Source organism: Symphodus melops (genome assembly GCF_947650265.1).
Source record: "Symphodus melops genome assembly, chromosome: 21".
NCBI classification, from domain to species: domain Eukaryota; kingdom Metazoa; phylum Chordata; class Actinopteri; order Labriformes; family Labridae; genus Symphodus; species Symphodus melops.
Genome location: NC_136711.1, coordinates 6,787,859 through 6,809,702, shown reverse-complemented (window position 1 = coordinate 6,809,702; position 21,844 = coordinate 6,787,859). Strand labels below are relative to the sequence as shown.

The following is a 21,844-nucleotide window of genomic DNA, read 5'->3' as shown; positions in this document are numbered from 1 at the left end:
GACTTTGACAGCTTGGTAGAGAATCAACAAAATCACCATATCTACAAAGACTCCCTGTAAATACACATCTGGCACAACTCAGATTTCACACTTAACAATTCACCTCTCAACTTTGTCACTTGGAGAGACAAGACACACTTAGATCACATCTTCCACAATACCAACCTCATGTAGTTTGACAACGTTGTCAAGATTTCTGGCATTAGGACTTACCAACACCTTTAATATCTCCAGTTAAACTCTGTTCTTAAATCCAAAATCAGCATCACAAGCAATAACCTACAGCCTCCAGTTTGATAGAAGAACTACACAAGATCAAAGGAACAAAAAAAAATGTGTCTAAACTACACAAGCTCTTATTAAATTTAGACAAGAATATCACTTCCAGCACTTTGAATTGCCTCGTTGTTGAAATGTGCTATATAAATAAACTTGCCTTGCCTTCCAATTGAAAAATGGGAAAATTACTTGCTAACCAGTCCTAATGCCAAATATTGTACCTATCTAATCAGAACACTTTCACAATGTCCAAAAAATAAACTCAGATCCAAGAGGAACAATGCGGTTTTCGTCCCAGCAGCGGAACACTGGACAAGCTCTACACTCTCCGAGGGGTGCTCGAGGGTTCATGGGAGTTTGCTCAGCCAGTTCATATGTGCTTTGTGGGCTTGGAGAAGGCGTTTGACCATGTCCCTCATGGCATCCTGTGAGGGGTACTCCAAGAGTATGGGGTCTGGGATCTTTTGCTACGGTCAGTCTGTTCCCTGTATGACCGGAGCAGGAGTCTGGTTCGCATTGCCGGCAGTTTCCCGGTGCATGTTGGCCTCCGGCAGGGCTGCTCTTTGTCATAGATTCTGTTCATAACTTTTATGGACAGAGTTTCTAGTCGCAGCCAGGGGCTGTAGAGCCTCTCTGCTTTTGCGGAAGATGTGGTCCTGTTGGCTCCACCCCCCACGGGTTCCTGCCGAGTGCAAGGCAGCGAACCAATGAGGATCAGCACAATACCAGTCATGCGGTCTCTGTATCGGTCCGACTTGGTGAAGAAGGAGCTAAGCTGAAAGGCTCTTGATGTACCAGTCAATCTTCTTTCCTACCCTCACCTATGGTCATGAGCTTCAGGTCATGACTGCTGCCGCGGCAACCTAGCCCTGGAGAAATGATAGAAAATGGATGGATGGAGAAATGAACATCACTTTGCATGCCCTAGGAATTGAAAAGCAACATTGAAAGAAGGCTCAGTTACTTATAATTGAAAGTATAAGAGGTGTATACTTGTAACCCTGTAGAGTTTTTTGCCCCTCTTTCTTTTTGCTTCATTCCTCTAATATTCTAGCCACATATCAAGACTGAGCAGTCCCTGAGGTCATGTATCAGAATTATTCTTTTAATTATCTTGAGCAAACAGGGGCTTGAGTTGAACAACTGTATATGAGCGTCTTTGATGTCTTTAAGACCAATGGCATGAAAAACCCCCACACGTGAATAAAAACACAATTCAATGTAATGTGTTCTCTTTTTTGTAAAATAAATGTTGAATGTGTCTTTTGCTGTACAGTGGAGATTCCATGTCCAATAGGTGGGCGGATACACATGGCCAGCAAGAGATGCTATTGGCTCTCTGAGACAACATCTTCATGGTCTGAGGGACAGGACTCATGTAAAGGCTCCCAAGGAGGAGATCTGGCATCAACTTACAGCCTAGAGCTGCAAACCTTTATATTTGACTCCTTTCCAATGTGAGTGTTACATGCAGTAGACTCCTTTCACTTGTCTATAACTGATACATAATCTATCATTACTTTTATATTGATTTAGGAAAACAACTTTATGGATATGGATAAAGGGATCAGAGGGAGGACAATCTGGTCAGGGTGCATTTGTGGAGCCATTAAGTCCCTCATGGGGGTCCAGAGACAGTGTGACTCCGATGTTGTGTACTCAAATGGCCTTAGGGACACGAGGAGGATGGAGGAAAGCTCATTGTACTGCACAGTATCTCTTCCTCTGTGAAAAACATATAACTGGTAGGACCCATATTTAGCTGAAGATCAAACACTTTGACAGTATTTAAGACCTTGACTAACTCTGTTAATTTTTGTTTTTTATTAATGTTTTTCTCATGTAACTTTTAAATTAGTCTTAAAAGTATTATAATGTGACAATCTCTCCTTATACAGAGCCTTTAGTATCAGTGGACAGTTATCTCATTGGATTGGTTTTGCTGTCCGGCATCTATGCACAGACCCAGATACGCCCACTAACTTACGCCCCTGACATCAGCCAACTTAAAATAGAGGTTAGTAAGGTGTTTACTTTAAACACTGGTTAAATTCAAAGTGGTTGCAGAGGTATGCCTCTCTTGAGGTTTAGTTATAAATAATAAATAAATGGATGTTACAAATTAGAAAATTAACTGACTGACCGATTGAGTACAGTGCTTAACGAATAAATGAATGAAAAAAATAACTGAATTTAAAAAAAGCACATTTATATCTGTATCAAAGTAACTTGTAAACATTCAAGGTGCTGATGCTGAAGGCAAACTTGAGTGTATCCTTCATGTCTTTATGAGTGAAAGAGCAAAATTGTTTGGGTGTATGACAGATAAAGTAAATTATAAAAATGCACACATTTGATGTATTTTAGGGAACTGGACTTTGACACAAAAGTGTATTATGAATACACTTACAGTACAATATTTGCAACATTGTACTGTATGAGTACGATGGGAGTGTTTTAAGCCACATCATGTGTCATGTTTAATTAGAACTATTCACTACCTTGAGAATCATGTTATTTTAAAGTCTTGTTGAAGTAATGACACTACATTGTCTTTTAAACCTATCTGCAACTCTAAGTTATTTAGTTTGTTAGACTTGATTGTATGTCTGTTGCCTAATTTTGTCAACTTTACAAGTTTGCACCAACACCCACAGATGCAGCTGTTCCCTGGGATGTGGTTCAGTCATGCTGGTCAGCTACTATCAGTGGAGCTGGTGGTTCAGCCCAGTACAAAGTCCTCTCTAGCCCGTGTCCAGATCCTCAGACCCTACTGCAATCCTAATCAACATTTAGTACCTCCAGGTACATAGCAATAGATAGAGCTGCTGTCCTAAAGCTCCTGTTTGTTAAGTACTAGTAGATAACAAGTTCCTTTGTGGTCCTTAGGTTGTAGTTCTCTCCTTAATCCATTCAGCTGCTGTTCAGCAGTACCTCTGTGTAACACCACAGGGGGCTGCAGCAGGGGGCAGTATTGGTGCCATCTGCTGGAGGCCTGTGTGTGCACCACATGTCCCTGCAGTCCATATGACTCTGCAGCAAGGAGCAGGGGATTTGTTTTACCTCCGAGGTATGCTGCATTACCACCCTTCTATCACCTGGTGGCAGACCTGCCTCTGAGAATAAACCCTAGTCCCGATCTCAGCATATTAAGTGTAAGTTAACCCCTCATGTTACTGGCTTTTTTTGCAGTTATTATGATCCCTTTATATTTAAAAGCAAACAATATAGTTTTCCTGACTCTATTTCCTGTTTTGTTTTGTCCACTGATACAGCTGCTTTTTTCAAATCAAGAAATCCTGGTGTACCCTGATGACATTGTAGCAATACAACACACTCGTGACTTCGGAACATTTTTACACTGTCTGAACAGTGATGCATCTCTAAAATCTCCATGGCGCCAGAGTTACATGTCTCTAAGGGGGACAGAGTGGGGAGGCTGGTGGGAGGGGGGCCTCACTTCCCTGCCCAAAGAGAGACAGTGGGTTGATGGGGTTGTGTGTGATCTGAGGATGCTTTACAGAGACAATCTTAGAGGTACAGAGGATGATAACTTAGGCTCCACCTTTAAAGAAACAACCACAGCTCCAGTAGTTTGGGCCTGGGAAAATAGTCCTATCCCAAGCAATAGATTTGGATTGAACATCATCCATCCTGTGCCAGATAAACATCATCAGATTCATGTCCAAATCAATGTCCCTACACTAATTGTTGTAAAGGTCCTTTCTGGGGAAAATGCCATGTGCTCATGGTCGGCCCCAGTTCAACAGACGGCAATACCGTTTCTTCCATATTGCCCAGAAGAGGTGACACAGTTTTTGCCGGACTGTAAGAGGCAGACCCATGATGCCTGGTTCTCATCTATGATCCTGGTAATTCCAACAGAGGGAGTTCAAATGCTGAACATCAGTGTGCACAATGCAGTAAGCTATCAGAATCTCAGTGTTGAGGTTTGTGGCTATAAGGCAGTGACAGGACTCAGTGTTGAACCACACAGGTGTAGGAGGACGCTTGTCGGCATTCCACAGGTGAGAATTAAAAAATCACAACATAAAAGTACCCCTTATTTGACTATTTACATTGGTTATTAGTGGGATCACCAAAAAACATATATATATTTTCTCATATTGATATGTTTGTAATCCCCCCATTGTAGTCCTTTCTAGCCACAGTGAAGAGTGGCTCCTCTGTCAAATTCACATGGGTTATTGACAATCTGGATGACGATGCTCATGAAGGAGAATCTTACAGAATAGTGTTTAAGAAACCTGCTGAGTATAAGTTAAAGGTAAGATATTGTATATCTTTATTTTTTTATTTTTTTAATGTTAAGGTTCTTTAAAACTTACTGAAGTAGTGTTAGATAATATATGTTCTTTTTCAGGATCCCCATATACATAAAAGATTATAACTTATCTCTGCTAGGTCACAGCTTCCAACCCTGTAAGCTCCCAAAGCCAGCTGATCCTCCTGACTGTTGATGAAGTTGCCCCAATGGCTCAGCCAGAGTTCTTGTTTGTGAGAGAAGTTGTAGCTGTGGATGATACAATTCTCTTCTGCCTCAGGGTCAAAGCTGACATTTCTCTGCCACTCACTTTTAGGTAAGGGTTAAGATAAACTCATATAAAATAATTTAAATGGTACACTGTGTATCCTTGATATCACAAAAATGTGTCTCTTAAAAAATACTTCTAGGCATTAGGCCTACTTGTGTTTTACCAAGTTATTTAAATTCCAATTTGGTGTTTGCCATATAGATGGGATTTTGGGGATGGGAGTAGTAAAGTGATCCACACCCAGTCAGCTCCATGCCTGGCCACACAAGATCTTTTGAAACAACAACAGAACAAAGTGTATGTTCAGGACTCAGTTAACCATTCTTACTCCTTCAAAGGTAAGCATGCATATCTACTGACTAACTGTCATTGCTGGGACTTATGAATGTTTCCATAGTAACAACTAATCAACTAGGACTGTAAACTTTTTCAAACTAAAAAGTTTGGAAGCATTATTTTTGCTAAATTATTTCACACCTTTGATAACACTAATTGGTGTTGTATTATATATTGTTGGAAAGCCTGATCAGTCACCTTTACAACGAGTTAAAACTTGTAAGGATCATGCATTTTGCATTTGTGGAATGAAAAAAACAAACAAACAGTTAAATGTGTGGGTAAAAAAAAAAGAAAAGATTCTAGAGGTACTCATCTGGAGATGATCCTGGCACTGTGGGGAAGAACTTTGGAGTTATGTCCTACATTCTGGAGATATGGATATGGAATATTTGTACGTGAACTACCTTGACAAGTTGCCTTTTTCTCGTCAGACAGACAGACGGACAGACGATAGATAGATAGATAGAACGATAGATAGAACGATAGATAGATAGATAGATAGATAGATAGATAGATAGATAGATAGATAGATAGATAGATAGATAGATAGATAGATAGATAGATAGATAGATAGATAGATAGATAGATAGATAGATAGATAGATAGATAGATAGATAGATAGATAGATAGATAGATAGATAGATAGATAGATAGATAGATAGATAGATAGATAGATAGATAGATAGATAGATAGATAGATAGATAGATAGATAGATAGATAGATAGATACTCTGCTCTGTGCTTGATATTCAAAGTTTAATTATCTGTCCTGTTTTTCTTTTCCAAAGATGACCTCACACTTCATGTCAAAGTCTTCAATCAATACAACAATGTTGATGCATTCACAAAGATAAGCGTCTGGCCAAAATTACATCACCTTGAAATTTCCTCTTCCCCTGCTGTGCCTCTAGTCGAACAGACTCTCATTTTGGAAGCTTTCCCAGAACCACTCACCCATGCTATCCTTTATACATGGGACTTTGGGGATGGCTCTGAAGCTTTCCTTAGTACCAACCGTAAAGTAAGCCACATTTTTGCATCTGCTGGAGTATATAACATCACAGTGTGTGCCAACAACACTGTTACAGTTCTGACTAACTCGCTCAAGGTGGAAGTCATGGAAAACATCTCTGGATTGACAGTCACAAACAATGGACACAGTGAACTGGGCTCTCCTACATATTTTAAAGCTACAGTGGCCACTGGTACAAGTCTTATGTGGAAATTTGACTTTGGGGATGGGACCCTGCAGGGAAATCTTAGAGATAGTTCAGTAACCCACATCTATAAATCACCAGGGAATTATACAGTAATTGCAACTGTCTCAAACTCTGTCAGTCAAGCTCATCAGTCAATTAGTGTAGAGGTCTATAAGTTAGCTGTAAGTGGAGTTCTTCCAACAGACTGTGTCACGAGTGGAAAGGAGATACAGCTTAGAGCTCTCGTAAATGGGAACAAATCAATTCTAACTTTCCATTGGTTGCTTGGCGATGGATCACCTCTGGCTGTAGTGAAGGGACAATCAACAGCCATGCATAGATTTCAAAGCCCAGGATTTTTTCATATAGGTTTGACTGTGTTTAGTTCATTTACATCTGTGTCATTTAATGCAAGTATCTGTGTGGAAATGGAAATCGTTAACGTGACAGTACAGTCATCAAGCAACGTTGTGGCAGTAACAGGAGAGGTATGCTTCCAAGTGTTAGTATTCCCTCAACAGAGGGATGGTTACCTATTTAGGTGGTTAAGAAATCCATCTAATTTCAGTGCATTTACAAAGAACTCGGAACAATGTTTGATCTTTATGGACGAAGGAGTTGAAGAGGTATCAGTAACAGCAAGTAACAGAGTCAGTAAAAAAAACGCCAAAACTAGTGTCACCATTCAAAATCCTGTCAGAAAGCTGTCTGTGGCCCATGACAGTCAAATTGATACAATGACAGTCAATAAATCAACATTCTTTTGGGTTGTCAACTGCACTGGCAGCAATGTGTCAGTGCTGTGGGACTTTGGAGATGGCTCTATGGTTAAGCAGGGGCAAAATGTATCACATGTGTTTACTTTGAAAGGTCAATTCACTGTCACTGCCACAGCAATTAATGCTGTCAGCCGTCATTCTGTAACCCTAAAAATTAACGTTTTACTTCCTGTGTCAGGCCTATTTCTTCACACAGACCAGCCATATGCTGCAGTGGGAGAAGAAACTTTCATTTCAGCATTTAGCAGTGGCAACAGCAGTGCAAACTACTACTGGACAGTGGATGGTGTCACCTCAACCAAACAAGGTAGTTATCAGTTTGAGTTTACTTTCAGGAAACCTGGAGTCTATCAAGTTAGGGTTATAGCACAGAACTTGGTAAGCAGAAGGGAGGCAGCTATTTTGATAGAGGTCTTTGAAAGAATAGAGGGTCTTCAGATAAAATGTCAGAGCCTATCAAACATGAAATATGTACCTACACAAGAGGAGCTTCTGTTTATTTCTTCAGTCAATAAGGGCTCTAATGTAACTTATCACTGGCTTGCAAGTGAAAAGAACAGACAAATTGCTGCAGGCGGCAATTGGTTTCAAATTATTACTGAAACTCCTGGACAGATTTTACTTCAACTAAGAGCTACTAACATGTTGGGTGAAGTCACCAGCATTGTTTCTTTAGAAGCAGTACAGCGTATAATTGTAGCAAATATTTCAAAACAATCAAACATAGTTGCATTAGGTAAAATGGTGAATATGTCTGTATCAGTGGTTTCTGGGTCTCACCTACAGTACTTCTGGTATGTGAAATCTGATATATTACCCCTTAGGACAAGTGTCCCATTTCTACTCTACACTTTTGTAAGTTTGGGTCACTGTCTTGTCAAAGTTTCAGTTCAGAATGCACTTAGCTACAGAAATGTCACCTTAGAGTTTATAACTCAGGAGGAGGTTCAAGCGGTAGACTTTGAAATTGAAGGACAGAAACTACCATTCTATATACCTACAGGTGCTGCTGTCAAACTACATGGGCTTAACCAAGGGGGTAATGATCTGAACTGGATCTGGAAGGTTCACTATACCAAAATATTGCTTTTTAGTGCGATTAACCAGACCTTTATAAACACTTTTCTACATGCAGGCATCTATCAAGTTTCTTTGAATGTCTCAAATGGTATAAATTGGCAGAAAGTTTCACACATTGTTACAGTCCTTGATGCAATCACAGGGCTTATGCTGAACACTTCCAAGTCTGCTGTCTGCACAGAAGAACAAGTAACATTTACTCCAACCATCTCCAAAGGAAGCAATGTAAGCTTTGCTATAGAAATTATAAATAAAGACTGGAGTCATAGTCTGGAAATGTTTGAAGAGCAGTTCACCACATCAAGCCTTCCAGCAGGAACACATCAACTGACGGTGAAAGCTTGGAACCAAGTCAGTTGTTCTGAGACGTCTGCCAGCATTCTGGTCACTGAGCAGATTCAAGGTTTGCGATTTGTGAATTATTGTTCTGCTGATATAGAGGCTTTCAAAGAAATCCAGTTTAAGGCAGAAGTTGAAAGTGGACCTCCAGTGAACTATACCTGGGTATTTCGTTTGATGGAGTCTGAACCCAGATGGCTCATAGGCCAAGAAGTGATCTTTACTCCACAAGCTAGTGGTTCATTGTCATTTAGTGTGTTTGCCACTCGTGGATTCTGCTCTAAGACACTAAATGATACTCTTACAGTTCATTGGCCTCTTAAGCGTGTCAACATTGTCTGTGATTCAGAAAGAATATTTGTTGGACATTCTGTCAAGTTTTTTGCCACAGTAAATGGGGGGAGCAACCTCAGTTACCTCTGGGACTTTGGAGACTCATCTGAAACAGTGCAAACAGATGAAAGCACACTTGAGCATACATATTATAATCCTGGAAAGTACAGCATTGGGGTCAAAGTTATCAACAGCGTTGGCCAAATGTCCACAAAGCTACACATGAAAGTGGAGGAACTCCATTGTACCAGCCCACAAGTTTTCCTTGTCCAGAACCAGCCAACTATCTTCAGATCTAGACTGAATATCTTCGAAGCAAGGGTGGACAACAACTGCTCTGTTTACAAAACCACATACCTGTGGGAGATACTCAGAAAGTCAGATTGCACCGATGCCAATTCAGAGTTATATGGGGAAAAAGTTACTCTTAAGAGCAAGGTAGATACAACTTCACCTTTTCTTTTTGTACCCAAGCTTAGTCTTGATGTGGGACAGTATTGCCTAGTATTCATGGTTTCACTCCAGGAAACTCCTCTCGTTGTCCGACAAAAAACCACTCTTAAAGTGGTCCATGCCTCGCTAGTAGCTGTAATCAAGGGAGGCTCACACAGACTGTGGACCAGCACCAGTAATCTTGTCCTGGACGGCTCTGGCACCAAAGACCCTGATGTAGAGCCTGGAGTGGAGGATACACTACAGTATGACTGGACAATGATGACACTGGTAAAGGCTTTATGATGTTGAAAATCTTGTTTTTGACCAAAGGTGATATTTAATGCCAGAATGATGTGTTGGAAAAGTCAGCAGTATGATGATACTTAAAAACAATTGACATGGTAACATTCATTTTTGGCATCTTATTTAAGATAACTGTGGTGTAACCATCAGATGTTTTTTTTGTTTTGTTTTTTTTCCAGAATCAGAGCAAGTATCAGCTTGTAGAGCAGCCTGTGACATGGAGTAACAGCAGTAAAATTACTGTATTCAGCACTCAGCTTCAACAAGGCACAATCTATGTCTTTACTCTGACTGTACAGAAGGCAGGAAGAAAACATGGCCGGGTCAACCAGACAGTCAGTGCTTTCCATCATTTCACTCTATTCTAACACAAATTTACATTAATGTGTATGTTTGTCACATAAAATATTTTCTCTCTGACATTTTTTGTAATTTGTGTTGAGTTGATAAGAGTTAGCATTTTCAGTTGGAACGTTTAGTGCAAATTTTTAGTTTTGGAGACTTGAAAATTGTGAAATAACTTTTAATAGTTATAGCAACACATTGAACAAACTGCATTGAAAACATTAAAAAATACAGTTTTTTGTTTTTTTTAGGTGACTGTGTTTGGATCTACATTGCTTTCAGTGATGGTGGATTGTGTTTCATGCTCTGCCTTGTTCTCACCTCAGACTATAAGTTACAACATTCCCATCATTCTCTCGGGAAAATGTGAACAATGTGATGATAATGCGCAGGTACAAATTCTGATACTAGTTTACGGTCACTTTTGAGGAACTAAAAACCTACCTATTTTAATTGTTCTTTTAATGGCTGTCTTATTATCAACTGTCCATGCATGATAAAAACAACAACCTTTGTTTCCAAAGGATGGAAACATTTAAAAACATAGATTTTTTTTTCAGCTGGAAAAATTTAAAATGGTACATTTAGAAGTCATTGAAGTTTAGATATACACTCAACAAAAATATAAACGCAACACTTTTGTTTTTGCTCCCATTTGTCATGAGATGGACTCAAAGATCTAAAATTCATTCCAGATACACAATATTACCATTTCTCTCAAACATTGTTCATAAATCTGTCTAAATGTGTGATAGTGAGCACTTTTGCTTTGCTGAGACAATCCATCCCACCTCACAGGTGTGCCACATCAAGATGCTCATCAGACACCATGATTAGTGCATAGGTGTACCTTAGACTGTCCACAATAAAAGGCCACCCTGAAATGTGCAGTTTTTGCTTTATTGAGGGTCTGGGGACTCAGAACCAGTCAGTATCTGGTGTGACCACCATTTGCCTCATGCAGTGCAACACATCTTCTTCGCATAGAGTTTATCAGATTGTCAATTGTGGCCTGTGGAATGTTGGTCCACTCCTCTTCAATGGCTGTGCGAAGTTGCTGGATATTAGTGGGAACTGGTACGCGCTGTCGTATACGCCGGTCAAGCACATCCCAAACATGCTCAATGGGTGACATGTCCGGTGAGTATGCTGGCCATGCAAGAACTGGGACATTTTCAGCTTCCAAGAATTGTGTACAGATCCTTGCAACATGGGGCCGTGCATTATCTTGCTGAAACATGAGGTGATGTTCATGGATGTATGGCACAACAATGGGCCTCAGGATCTCATCACGGTATCTCTGTGCATTCAAAATGCCATCAATAAAATGCACCTGTGTTCTTCGTCCATAACAGATGCCTGCCCATACCATAACCCCACCACCACCATGGGCCACTCGATCCACAACATTGACATCAGCAAAGCGCTCACCCACACGACGCCACACACGCTGTCTGCCATCTGCCCTGAACAATGTAAACCGAGATTCATCCGTGAAGAGAACACCTCTCCAACGTGCCAGACGCCATCGAATGTGAGCATTTGCCCACTCAAGTCTGTTACGGCGACGATCTGGAGTCAGGTTAAGACCCCGATGAGGACGACGAGCATGCAGTTGAGCTTCCCTGAGACGGTTTCTGACAGTTTGTGCAGAAATTCTTTGGTTATGCAAACCAATTGTTTCAGCAGCTGTCTGAGTAGCTGGTCTCAGACGATCTTGGAGGTGAACCTGCTGGATGTGGAGGTCCTGGGCTGGTGTGGTTACACGTGGTCTGCGGTTGTGAGGCCGGTTGGATGTACTGCCATATTCTCTGAAACGCCTTTGGAGACGGCTTATGGTGGAGAAATGAACATTCAATGCCCGAGCAACAGATCTGGTTGACATTCCTGCTGTCAGCATGCCAATTGCACGCTCCCTCAATGCTTGCGCCATCTGTGGCATTTTGCTGTGAGACAAAACTGCACATTTCAGAGTGGCCTTTTATTGTGGGCAGTATAAGGTACACCTGTGCACTAATCATGGTGTCTGATGAGCATCTTGATGTGGCACACCTGTGAGGTGGGATGGATTGTCTCAGCAAAGCAAAAGTGCTCACTATCACACATTTAGACAGATTTATGAACAATGTTTGAGAGAAATGGTAATATTGTGTATCTGGAATGAATTTTAGATCTTTGAGTCCATCTCATGACAAATGGGAGCAAAAACAAAAGTGTTGCGTTTATATTTTTGTTGAGTATAGTTTCAATAGAGAATTATTCTTTGCAAATAAATGTTTATCTTCTTAGATAATTAATTTGTATCTTGGCAGTTGATCTCTATATTTAGTCATGACAAACGTTAATTAGAAAGTTAGATTAGCAACACAATTTGGTTTACTATTTGTGCTGATACAACTAAACCCTGAAAATTTCATTGATTATCATTACTTTTAATTTGTCTTTTCACAGTACAAGTGGAGTGCCAAGGACCAGACTGGCATGAACCTTGACCTTAATGAAGTATCTACCTCAACAGGGAGTCAGTCTGCGAACTTGGTGATAAGGTCAGGTGTTCTGCAGCCAAGGCAGAGTTATACCTTCAGTCTCAATGTATCCCAGCCAGGCAGAGTTCAGTGGGGCAGTGCCAGCCTCACAATACTACCAAAGAATCCCCCTCATGGAGGCATCTGTGATCTTAGTCCACAATCAGATATCTGTCTGCTTGATACATTGGTAACCTATAACTGCTCAGGTAATACTGTGGTGTAATTGATGGTGTTGACAAATCCAAGTGGCTGTCCAATAAATGTTCTTTCAATAATGTTCTGTTGAGCCAACATGTGTTCCCTTTTGGCAGGATGGCAAGATGATGAAGGTGATCCCTCTCAGCTTATCTATACATTCAAGGTGGCACCATGTCAATCCCCTGGCCCAGCCTGTCCCTTGCTTACTCTGTACAGGTGAATATACTTATCTATGCTTACAGTAGAAAGGGTCTGTAGAGAAGGAAGTCTATTCCTTACTTGGATGTTTTAAAAAATATTTTATGTATAATTTCCCCCCCTAGGGGTACTCGTTCGACATATGGCACCCTGGTTCCAATGGGAATTCCTTCACAATTAAAAAGCAGATCAGTAATTACAGTGACAGTGCAGGTGGAAGACTTTCTTGGGGCACAGGTCATAGGTCTGAACAGGTTAGTAACCAGAATATGATCAGGTCAGATCACAAAAACAAACACTCTGCCACCATTTTATCATTTAGGTAGTTACACAAGATGTAAACTGTCTTTGGCATTTTTTTGTGAACTCTCACTAAATTCAATTACTCCTTTCTAGAGTGTTGACTGTTAAAAATCCTGCAAGTGACAAGGTTGCCAGTCAGTGGCTCACAAACAAGAGACGGACAGAGCTTTGGGCTTTAGTCCAGCATGGCAACCCTCAAGAGATCATCCCTTATTCTATTGCCCTCACCAGCCAGCTTAATCAGGTATGGTGTCAGAATCTTCTCTTCTTATCCAGTTCATAGAATGACATTTGATTGATTATTATTAGCTTGCTGTCATCAGAATAACTAATAATTATGACATATTGTGTGTAATATTCTAAATGGTTTGCATTTTCCTGAAATGTCAACTAAACTGTCCACAGATGGAGTCTGTACAGACTGCCAGGGAGCTCAAAATCAGGAGAGAGATACGGGAAAATGTGACCCAAACCCTGGCCTCTCTGCCTGTTTCAACCTTGATGGATGTTGATCAGATCAGCTCAGCATTGTCACTCTCCACTGTATGTACTCCCCTACCACTTAATATTCTAAGCTACTGAAAGTGCTTTAGATGAGACACCTGCTAGATGTTAAATGAAAAGACCATTTCAGTCTTTTGTGAACTTTCGCTTCAGTATAAACATCCTTATGAGAAACTATACTAGAATGAATAAAAGCCAAAATCATGTGTCATACCTGATAGTTGTGATTGATGCAATTCTGCAGATAACTGCTATTTGCTTGCAAATGTTTGGCTTAATACTCTTTCAAATTTCAATAAACAGAGGAGGAGACCCAAGTGCAGAAACAAAAAATATTTATTTAAATGCAAAAACCAGACTTACTTCTCAAAATCCAAATCCAAAAAGGTAAAACTCAGGTAACACTGGAAATACTAACAACTAAACATACTGACAGAGGGTAAGAAACACTGAGTGTGTTTACATGGACTTGAGTATCCCGGTTTTTATTGGGGTTTTAAGTGTCCCGTTTTTGAGCATGCAAACATCATAAAAAAAAATCATTTCCTGATTTAAGAAACCTGAGAAACCCGATTTTGCTACCTGTAGAACTCCGAAAGAAAACGGGATATTGTGGCATTTATAGGCCTACGCCATACCCTGGTTTCTGACAGCTGCCAACACCTGTGCAGGTGAGACTCAGCCAAGTGATGTACACGCAAAACAAACATGATGGCGCCAATGAGAGCATCTTATTCTAGAGAGAGGAAAACATAAATTGTAATTGAAGGTGTTGAAGTGATCAATCATCTACCTTTGTTGGATTGCTTTTTTAAAATTATTTAATTTTAATTTTAATTTTTTTACTTTTTTTTGGATGGACTGAGTTTGTTTTGGATGAGAAAACGGCTGCGTTTCTTTTTTCTTTGGACTGAAAAGACAATTTAAACAGAACTTTCATCGACCATATTTGTTTGGGACTTTTCGTTTATTTTGGATTCATAAAGGGGTAAATTTTAGTGATAGTTTTGTTACAATTACATTTTTTGTGTATAAACCATGGTGTTGTCATGTTTTTATATTAATAAATGTCCACGGTTTGTGTTGTAAAAAAGAAACGTGCGCCTGCGCAAATAAGATGAAGTAATCAGAAACCGGGACAGGCTTATTATTGATCATGTATACAGGGATATAAATAACAAAGTTTCTCTGTGAGCATGTAAACGTCATATACCGAATATGATCAAAACCGGGATACGGCTCATAATCGAGATACTCAAGTCCATGTAGACTGAGAATAAATAGACAGGGGGTAATCAAACACAGATGAGACTAATGAGACAGGTGAGGACAATCAGGGTAATCAAGATTCAGGAAAACACGCTAAACAAGACAACACTGAGGACCAGACCTACAACTTAAAACAGGAAACACTAAAGACTGAACTAAGAAAACATGCACAATGAGATGAACAGGGCAGGGAGACAGAGAGGCATGATTCGTTTAAAGTTTTTACATGTTTATAACTGTTACAAATGACAGATTTTATTTGTTCCTTTTTCAGAGAACGAATTATTAATTTATGTTAGGACCTATAGACCTAACATAAATTATAATTATAAAGAAGTACATCCTTAATCTTAAAATTGTCACAGGCGTGGGCAGAAAAAAGGGAGGAAGGACCCAATTGCAGGTTAAAGAGGATGGTTTAATTAAACAAAAGGCAACAAACAAAATTAACTCAAAATAAATCCAAAATGTCCAAAAACCAAGCAGAGCAAAAACAAAGTTCATCCAAAGGAGCAGGGAACAAACGATGGGCTCAGACTGACAACAAACTACACTGACAAACTGCAATGAATCGACAAGCAGGTAAGAAAACACAGAGGGTGCATTCGGATTAAGAAAAGGATGTTAGGAGAATTCATAAAGGACTTAGGAAAAGGCGATCGCGACGTTTTGACAACCCGACCGCACTTCCACTAGGTGATGTAATAATAATGTGACTGCAGAGGTTAGTGACGCAAGTCTGTCGTGGTGGAACTACAGTTTACTGAAAATGGACTACAAAAAGACAATCTCAAAAAATGTTTCCCCTGTGCCTTCTTACTGGTGAAATAATCCTAAAAACCACAGGGTGTGAATAGAAATGAAAGGTAGGCTTTATTAGATACCTGGAAACTTCACTTTGATGGTTTTATAACATCAACATCACGTTCAGAGTTTACCTCTGGATTTAAGATAGTTTAAAGTTAAGGTAAATTATTGCAGTGCCAACCTCTATGATCTGCGTCTCTTTTCCTTTTTATTTTTTTATATACAAGGTTTTATAGGCCTATTACAATTTCACGTACTAAATCATCAAATAATCTCCACAAACATGATACAAGAATGTATACAAGCAATGTTCACCTTCTTCACACACAATAAAAAGAAAGTAAATAAATTCAAAGGCTGTGACTAATTATAAGTCAAATCAATATGCAGATTGTCTCCACATTTCTCCTCTGACAGATTGTTAGTTTTCGTGACTGCTCCGATATGGCTCTGATGCGCATGTTGCTTTAAAAGTTGTGGCCACGATGGATTGTGGGGCGGCACTTTCTTATCTCCCTTCGCAAAGGATGGTCCAGTGTTTCCTATGCTAACGGAAGTTATAAAGGAAGCATTGAGCCACCTGTCCTTAACTTTTAGAGAATTTGAACGGTTCTTATCATGACAGCCACTTAACTGCTTCCGGGGTTAAGGAAAAAACGCTAGTGAAAGTGAATAGGAGGGACAATCCGAACGCACCCAGAGACTAAATAGACAGGGGTAATCAGACACAGGTGAGGATAATCAGGGTAATCAAGACAGGAAGGAAACACAGAGAGGCAGGAAACCAGACAACACTGAAGAACAGAACTACAACTTAAAAACAGGAAACACTACAGACTGAACTAAGAAACACACAAGAGGCAACGCTATTAAAGACAACATAGAATGACATGAGGACACAAAGTAATACAACACTAGGAAATAAAACAGAACTCAAAACTCTGAAATATAACGTGTAAAAAACCCCCTCATGACAAAAATGTGAAAATCACCAACCCTGCCTTTAATCTCGTAAATGTACAAGTATAATCGAAACATTTTATACATTTTATTTAACATGGCCCTAATTACCTGTCATATGGATGAACCATCTGTGAAGTAGTATTATTTATTTTATTTTTTTAAAGACCAGACTTTTCTTTGTTTTCTCCAGGCTGTTCCTAATGAAATGGCTTGTTTTAAGTGCCAGGAGAAGGTTCTTGAGGCAGTACAAAAGATGATCCATGTGATGCAGGAGCAGATGAGTCCTGGGGCTTTGTCAGCTGTTGAAACAGGAAGTAACATCATTAACATCATAGGTGCTTGTCAGCCACTAACTCCTGCATAAAACCAATTGATTGTGATCAAAACAGTTGACAGTGTTTTTTGTTGTCTTTCAAGGTAATACGCTGGCTGCTGTGTCTTTCAGTTCTAACCAAACCTACTCGAGCACTCTGCAGCCAGCTTCTACAATCTTCCTGTCAGCGCTGGGTCATGCTGGTGGCCTAATGCACTCTCTGACGCTTGCACGTCTGCCCGGAGAGGCACCTCTTTCACTCTCCAGCTCATATGTAAACACAGTGGGTTTCCATGGAGACCCCTCTGACCTCCTGTGCACTCACCAATCCAGACAAAACCAACATGTTCACTGGTCATCAAGTGACAAATCGAATAGTTCTTATTGTCACTTTCATATCCCTACCTCCCTTACGAATCATTTGAAGAATCAAGAGTCTGAAGTGGTGCAACTTCTCTTTGGTATGGATGTAGATACAAAATCCAACTCTTTTTTAACTGCAGCAGACCCTCCAATTTCCACTACTCTGGTTGCAATGGAGCTAACCACACCTCAGGGCCAACCAATACCAATCCAGGATCTGGACCCTGAACAGGCCATATGGGTCGCCCTGCCAAACAAGTTCCCTATGGGACAGAACAATCTGGGTGGAAATGGTGGCATAGGTGAATCTGGGAATGGGACATGTCCGACTGTAACTTTACCAACTCAAGGAAAGTTGAACTTTACAGTCAAAGCTGTGGATGGTCTGGATGAAAATGCAGGTTTATATATATCCTTCAACTTCAGCCATAATTCAGGTATAGTAAATCCTCCTGACATTTCTTGTTTAATCTAGACTTTTAAAGTTTTATGCAATCAATATAAGTCTCGAAACTATATGTTTTTGCATTTTAATAGACTGCACTTACTAAAATGTTTCTACTAAAATCAGCTCAAATTCCCAAATGCTAAAGGCTATCAATAGTGAAAACCATCAGCTAAATATGGAGTTTCTTTCGGCCTTGGTAAAAACTGGAAAGAATTATGTTAAGGTTTATCTTGATCTGGGACTGGTAGATAATAAGGTCTCTGTTTCAATTAAAAAAATACTACTCCAAATTAAAATATACTTAAACTACTTTTTTGTATTATTTAAAAAAAAAAAAAGAAAGTAATATAGTAACTGTTGTAAACACAGGGTGCTGTTACAGTCTACTTGTAAAGGCGTAACTATCAGTTGTATTTTAGTTTTGATTAAATCCTGCCAATATTTCAGAAACAGAAAACAATATTCAAGGAATGGCCACCTCTATTGTAATACAGTGTGGTTTTCATAGATATACATATTGAAGTGAAATTAGAGCTGCTCAGCTTCAACCTCTATAATTAACATACTTAGTTACTGTTAATACTATGTTGACCCTTATTACTGACATTGTAGCAATAATCTATTTTATTCATTGTTGCTGTTGCTGCAATGTATATCCTTCACCCTGCATCTCCTTCTGTCTCATCATTTCCATCCACTTTGCTCATGATGGTTTGAGTTGAATCTTTGTAGATAATATAACAATGCGGCAGTTTCACTGCCCTTTTTAAATATAATATAAATTAAAAGAGTAAGGTCTTTTACCTGCTTTTTGTAAAGTTTCTTGAGATAACATTTGTTATTAATTGGAAACATAAAAAAAATAGACAAAAACATGAGGCTTTGCATTATAAACGGGTAACAACATAGCATACTTATTTCTAATGTAATGTATTATGCATTCAGAAAGAAATATGGTGAATATAAAAAGTAAAAGAAACATAAAGCCCAAAGTAAGTGAAAAATATAACTTTACTTTTCGCTAAATGTTTTTAATTGTGCTATAAGTTATTAGACCTTCAAAACAGAAATTATACACTATGAGTCAGTTCAGAAGTGCTGAGACGTTTTACCCAAAGCAGAACGGAGTTGATTGGATCTAATAGGATTACAAGTCACAAGTTTAGTTTGTTTTTTTATATTTAAATTTGAGCGGGAATTTGTCTAAGAGTGACTCAGGCCCCAGGTCAGGTTTGTCTGTTTAAAGGGGTTGATAAAGACTAAACAATTGTAATACGACAGCCTTTGGTATACATCACATTGGAAGAATCTTTAAAGGCTGAATATGCAACATGTTACTCATGACTGTCTAAAATGAGTTTGTGGTGTTGTCTGAACCATATCTACATTGTATTTACATGGGTAAGATGGCAGGCTGGCTCTTCCCTCTGCATAAAAGTTGTTAAATTGAGGGAGTACAGAAAAAATGAATATCATAATGCAACCCCGCTTATTTGATTTTCACATAAGAATTTTTAGATCATGGTCATTCCCATGGTCTCATTACATGTTTAAATTTACATGCAATGCGAAGCTACGAGCAAACCAAAGAGGGCTAACATTAGCCTGCTAGCACAATAAAGCAGCTTAAGTTGTTTTGGATCATGCTGGTGCCCAAGGGCGACATCAACTGGATCAAAAAGTTGCATATTCTTCCTTTAAGGTTGATAAGAATGCCAACATTTGTCAAAAACCGTTACTATCAGTTTCGGCTTGTATTGCAAATTTAAAGGCTGTTTTCCCATTGCATTTTACGACCCACTTCTGCTGTACAGGACCCTATTCTGTCTGTCTTGGACATGTAATGATTGAAGTGAGCTCCTCAGTGGCAGGAACAAATACATCCTTGGATTTGCCAGTAAGAAAGTTGGCTGTCACTCTCTCTGCTTCGACCATTTCAACAGAGAAAACCATCTTTCTTTCTCCTCTGTGAGTCACAACTCTTTTCTACAAGTGTCTGTTCTAAATGACTGATTTTATGCTGAATAAATTAAAATCTCTTTTTTCTCTCCAGTTTAAACAGGACGGACAAGCCTCTCTTTGTAAACCTGACCTCATCAGTAGGAAACGGCTGCCCTGTCCATGTGTCGGTGTGTGTGTTCAGCTCTTTGTGCCAATACTACAGTGTGAAGGAAAGGCGTTGGAGCAGTGAGGGCTTGCAGTCACTAGAGGGCAGCACGCTCCATGCAGCACACTGTCTCACCAAGCACCTCACACTGTTTGGGGCCAGTATGTTTGTTCATCCTGGGGCTGTTGTATTGCTGCCACCGGTTTGTGAAACACAACACACACACTGAGTAGATATTCAAATTGAGTAAGTTAGAACTATAAGGAGAAAGTCATGAATAGGCTCTTCTTGTTCTCCCTCCATCCATTATCTGTGCAGTCAAGTGGTCCTACACGAAACATGGTTGTGGGAATAGTTTGCACAGTCCTGGTTCTGATTCATATACTGGTGGGTCTCATTGCCCATAAACTGGACCACTTGGACAGCTTGAGGATGAGCCAGGTCCCTCTGTGTGGCCGACCAGGGCTGTACCACTACAGAGTGCTGGTTAAGACTGGCTGTCGGCGAGGAGCAGGTCAGTCAAAGAGAACTATGTGTTTAACTGTTTTAATTTATGAAAACTATATTTTTGGAAATAAATATGTGTAATTATGCACCAGGCACCACAGCGCATGTTGGCATCTGTCTGTATGGTGTAACAAAGAGCGGGTCTCGCCATCTGCAGAGGGAGGGAGCTTTTCAGCGTGGTGGCCTTGACCAGTTTCATCTGGAAACAGATGACAACCTGGGGGAAATTTGGAAAATTCGTATTTGGCATGATAACACAGGTACCTGGAAATGAAACTGTGAATGTTTTTTTTTTTTTTTAAAGTGATTATACCCCTACCCCTTTATCATAACATGTAATGTAAAATTCTTTTTTCGTTGTATTTGAATCAAGTCAAATTATTTCTTCCTCTATTATATAGATATTTGATTATTGTTTACCCCATCCATACAACAAATCCAACTATGTCATTGCGGAAGAGTGTAAACCACTCTTTAAAATTACACTGCAAAATCTTCTAAATATCTTATCAATAAAGGTCTGGACCCATCCTGGTATGTTCAACATGTGGTGGTCTGGGATCCCCAGACTGACCACATGTTCTTCTTCCTGCTGGAGGACTGGCTCTCTGTGGAAAATCCAAAGAACAGCACTGTGGAGAAGGAATTGCTAGCTTCGTGTAAGCATTTTCCATCTCCCTCTGATATGCTGTTTAATGTTATATTTATTTTACTTTTATTGTGATATTTTATTAATATTTTGTTTGTATATAACTACATTTCTATGCTGTATTGTGTTTTAAAGAAAATGTAATGACCGAATTTCAGATTTATAACGTATTTTTGATTCTGGTTCTGAACTAGAACAAGCTATATAGTTTTCTTTAAAAGAGGCATTGGCATTGTTTTTATGTGCAGGTTTAAGAATAAAATAAGGAGTTTGGAAGTCATCAATACATTGTAACCTTTGACATTTATAGAGTATTTTAACTCCAATAGAGTCAGGAAATCATGTGGTGTGCTTGTCCAAACAACTCTTTCAGCCTTTTAATTAAATCTGTCCCAGGTCCTGAGGAGCTCTCTCAGTTTCGACGGGTCTTCAGTACCCAGTTTATGTTTGGGATGGTTGAGCACCACCTATGGCTTTCCCTTTGGGAATGCCCTGCCCACAGCCATTTTACCAGGTGTCAGAGGGTTACATGCAGTGCCCTTACACTACACCTCTACATGGCAATGGGTGCTCTGTGGTACATGGCTGTTGGTTCTGAGAATGGCAGGTATGGTTCTCTTAAGTCCAAAGATCATAACTGAGTATCCATTAGTTCAGGTCATAATGCATTATTCGTAAAAACAAAAACAAAAAAACATGT

At 39.5% G+C, this 21,844-nt stretch overlaps 1 protein-coding gene across 1 annotated transcript in view; it reads left to right on the top strand.

Annotated features, from left to right (window-relative positions):
• Window positions 1–1,578: 1,578 nt before the first annotated feature.
• Window positions 1,579–21,844, top strand: part of pkd1b (polycystic kidney disease 1b) — a 28,130-nt gene continuing 7,864 nt past the window's right edge. Inside the window, exons 1-25 of the mRNA XM_079372356.1 lie at window positions 1,579–1,736; window positions 1,816–2,024; window positions 2,178–2,296; window positions 2,937–3,084; window positions 3,169–3,434; window positions 3,555–4,307; window positions 4,436–4,567; window positions 4,705–4,880; window positions 5,037–5,173; window positions 5,963–9,627; window positions 9,822–9,977; window positions 10,239–10,379; window positions 12,439–12,721; window positions 12,827–12,929; window positions 13,037–13,165; window positions 13,308–13,458; window positions 13,620–13,757; window positions 16,948–17,092; window positions 17,175–17,870; window positions 19,696–19,849; window positions 19,935–20,190; window positions 20,307–20,502; window positions 20,588–20,755; window positions 21,014–21,154; window positions 21,541–21,751. Of these exons, the coding sequence (XP_079228482.1) occupies window positions 1,591–1,736; window positions 1,816–2,024; window positions 2,178–2,296; window positions 2,937–3,084; window positions 3,169–3,434; window positions 3,555–4,307; window positions 4,436–4,567; window positions 4,705–4,880; window positions 5,037–5,173; window positions 5,963–9,627; window positions 9,822–9,977; window positions 10,239–10,379; window positions 12,439–12,721; window positions 12,827–12,929; window positions 13,037–13,165; window positions 13,308–13,458; window positions 13,620–13,757; window positions 16,948–17,092; window positions 17,175–17,870; window positions 19,696–19,849; window positions 19,935–20,190; window positions 20,307–20,502; window positions 20,588–20,755; window positions 21,014–21,154; window positions 21,541–21,751 (8,819 nt within the window). The 5' untranslated portion in view covers window positions 1,579–1,590. The remainder of the gene's footprint in view (window positions 1,737–1,815; window positions 2,025–2,177; window positions 2,297–2,936; window positions 3,085–3,168; window positions 3,435–3,554; window positions 4,308–4,435; window positions 4,568–4,704; window positions 4,881–5,036; window positions 5,174–5,962; window positions 9,628–9,821; window positions 9,978–10,238; window positions 10,380–12,438; window positions 12,722–12,826; window positions 12,930–13,036; window positions 13,166–13,307; window positions 13,459–13,619; window positions 13,758–16,947; window positions 17,093–17,174; window positions 17,871–19,695; window positions 19,850–19,934; window positions 20,191–20,306; window positions 20,503–20,587; window positions 20,756–21,013; window positions 21,155–21,540; window positions 21,752–21,844) is intronic.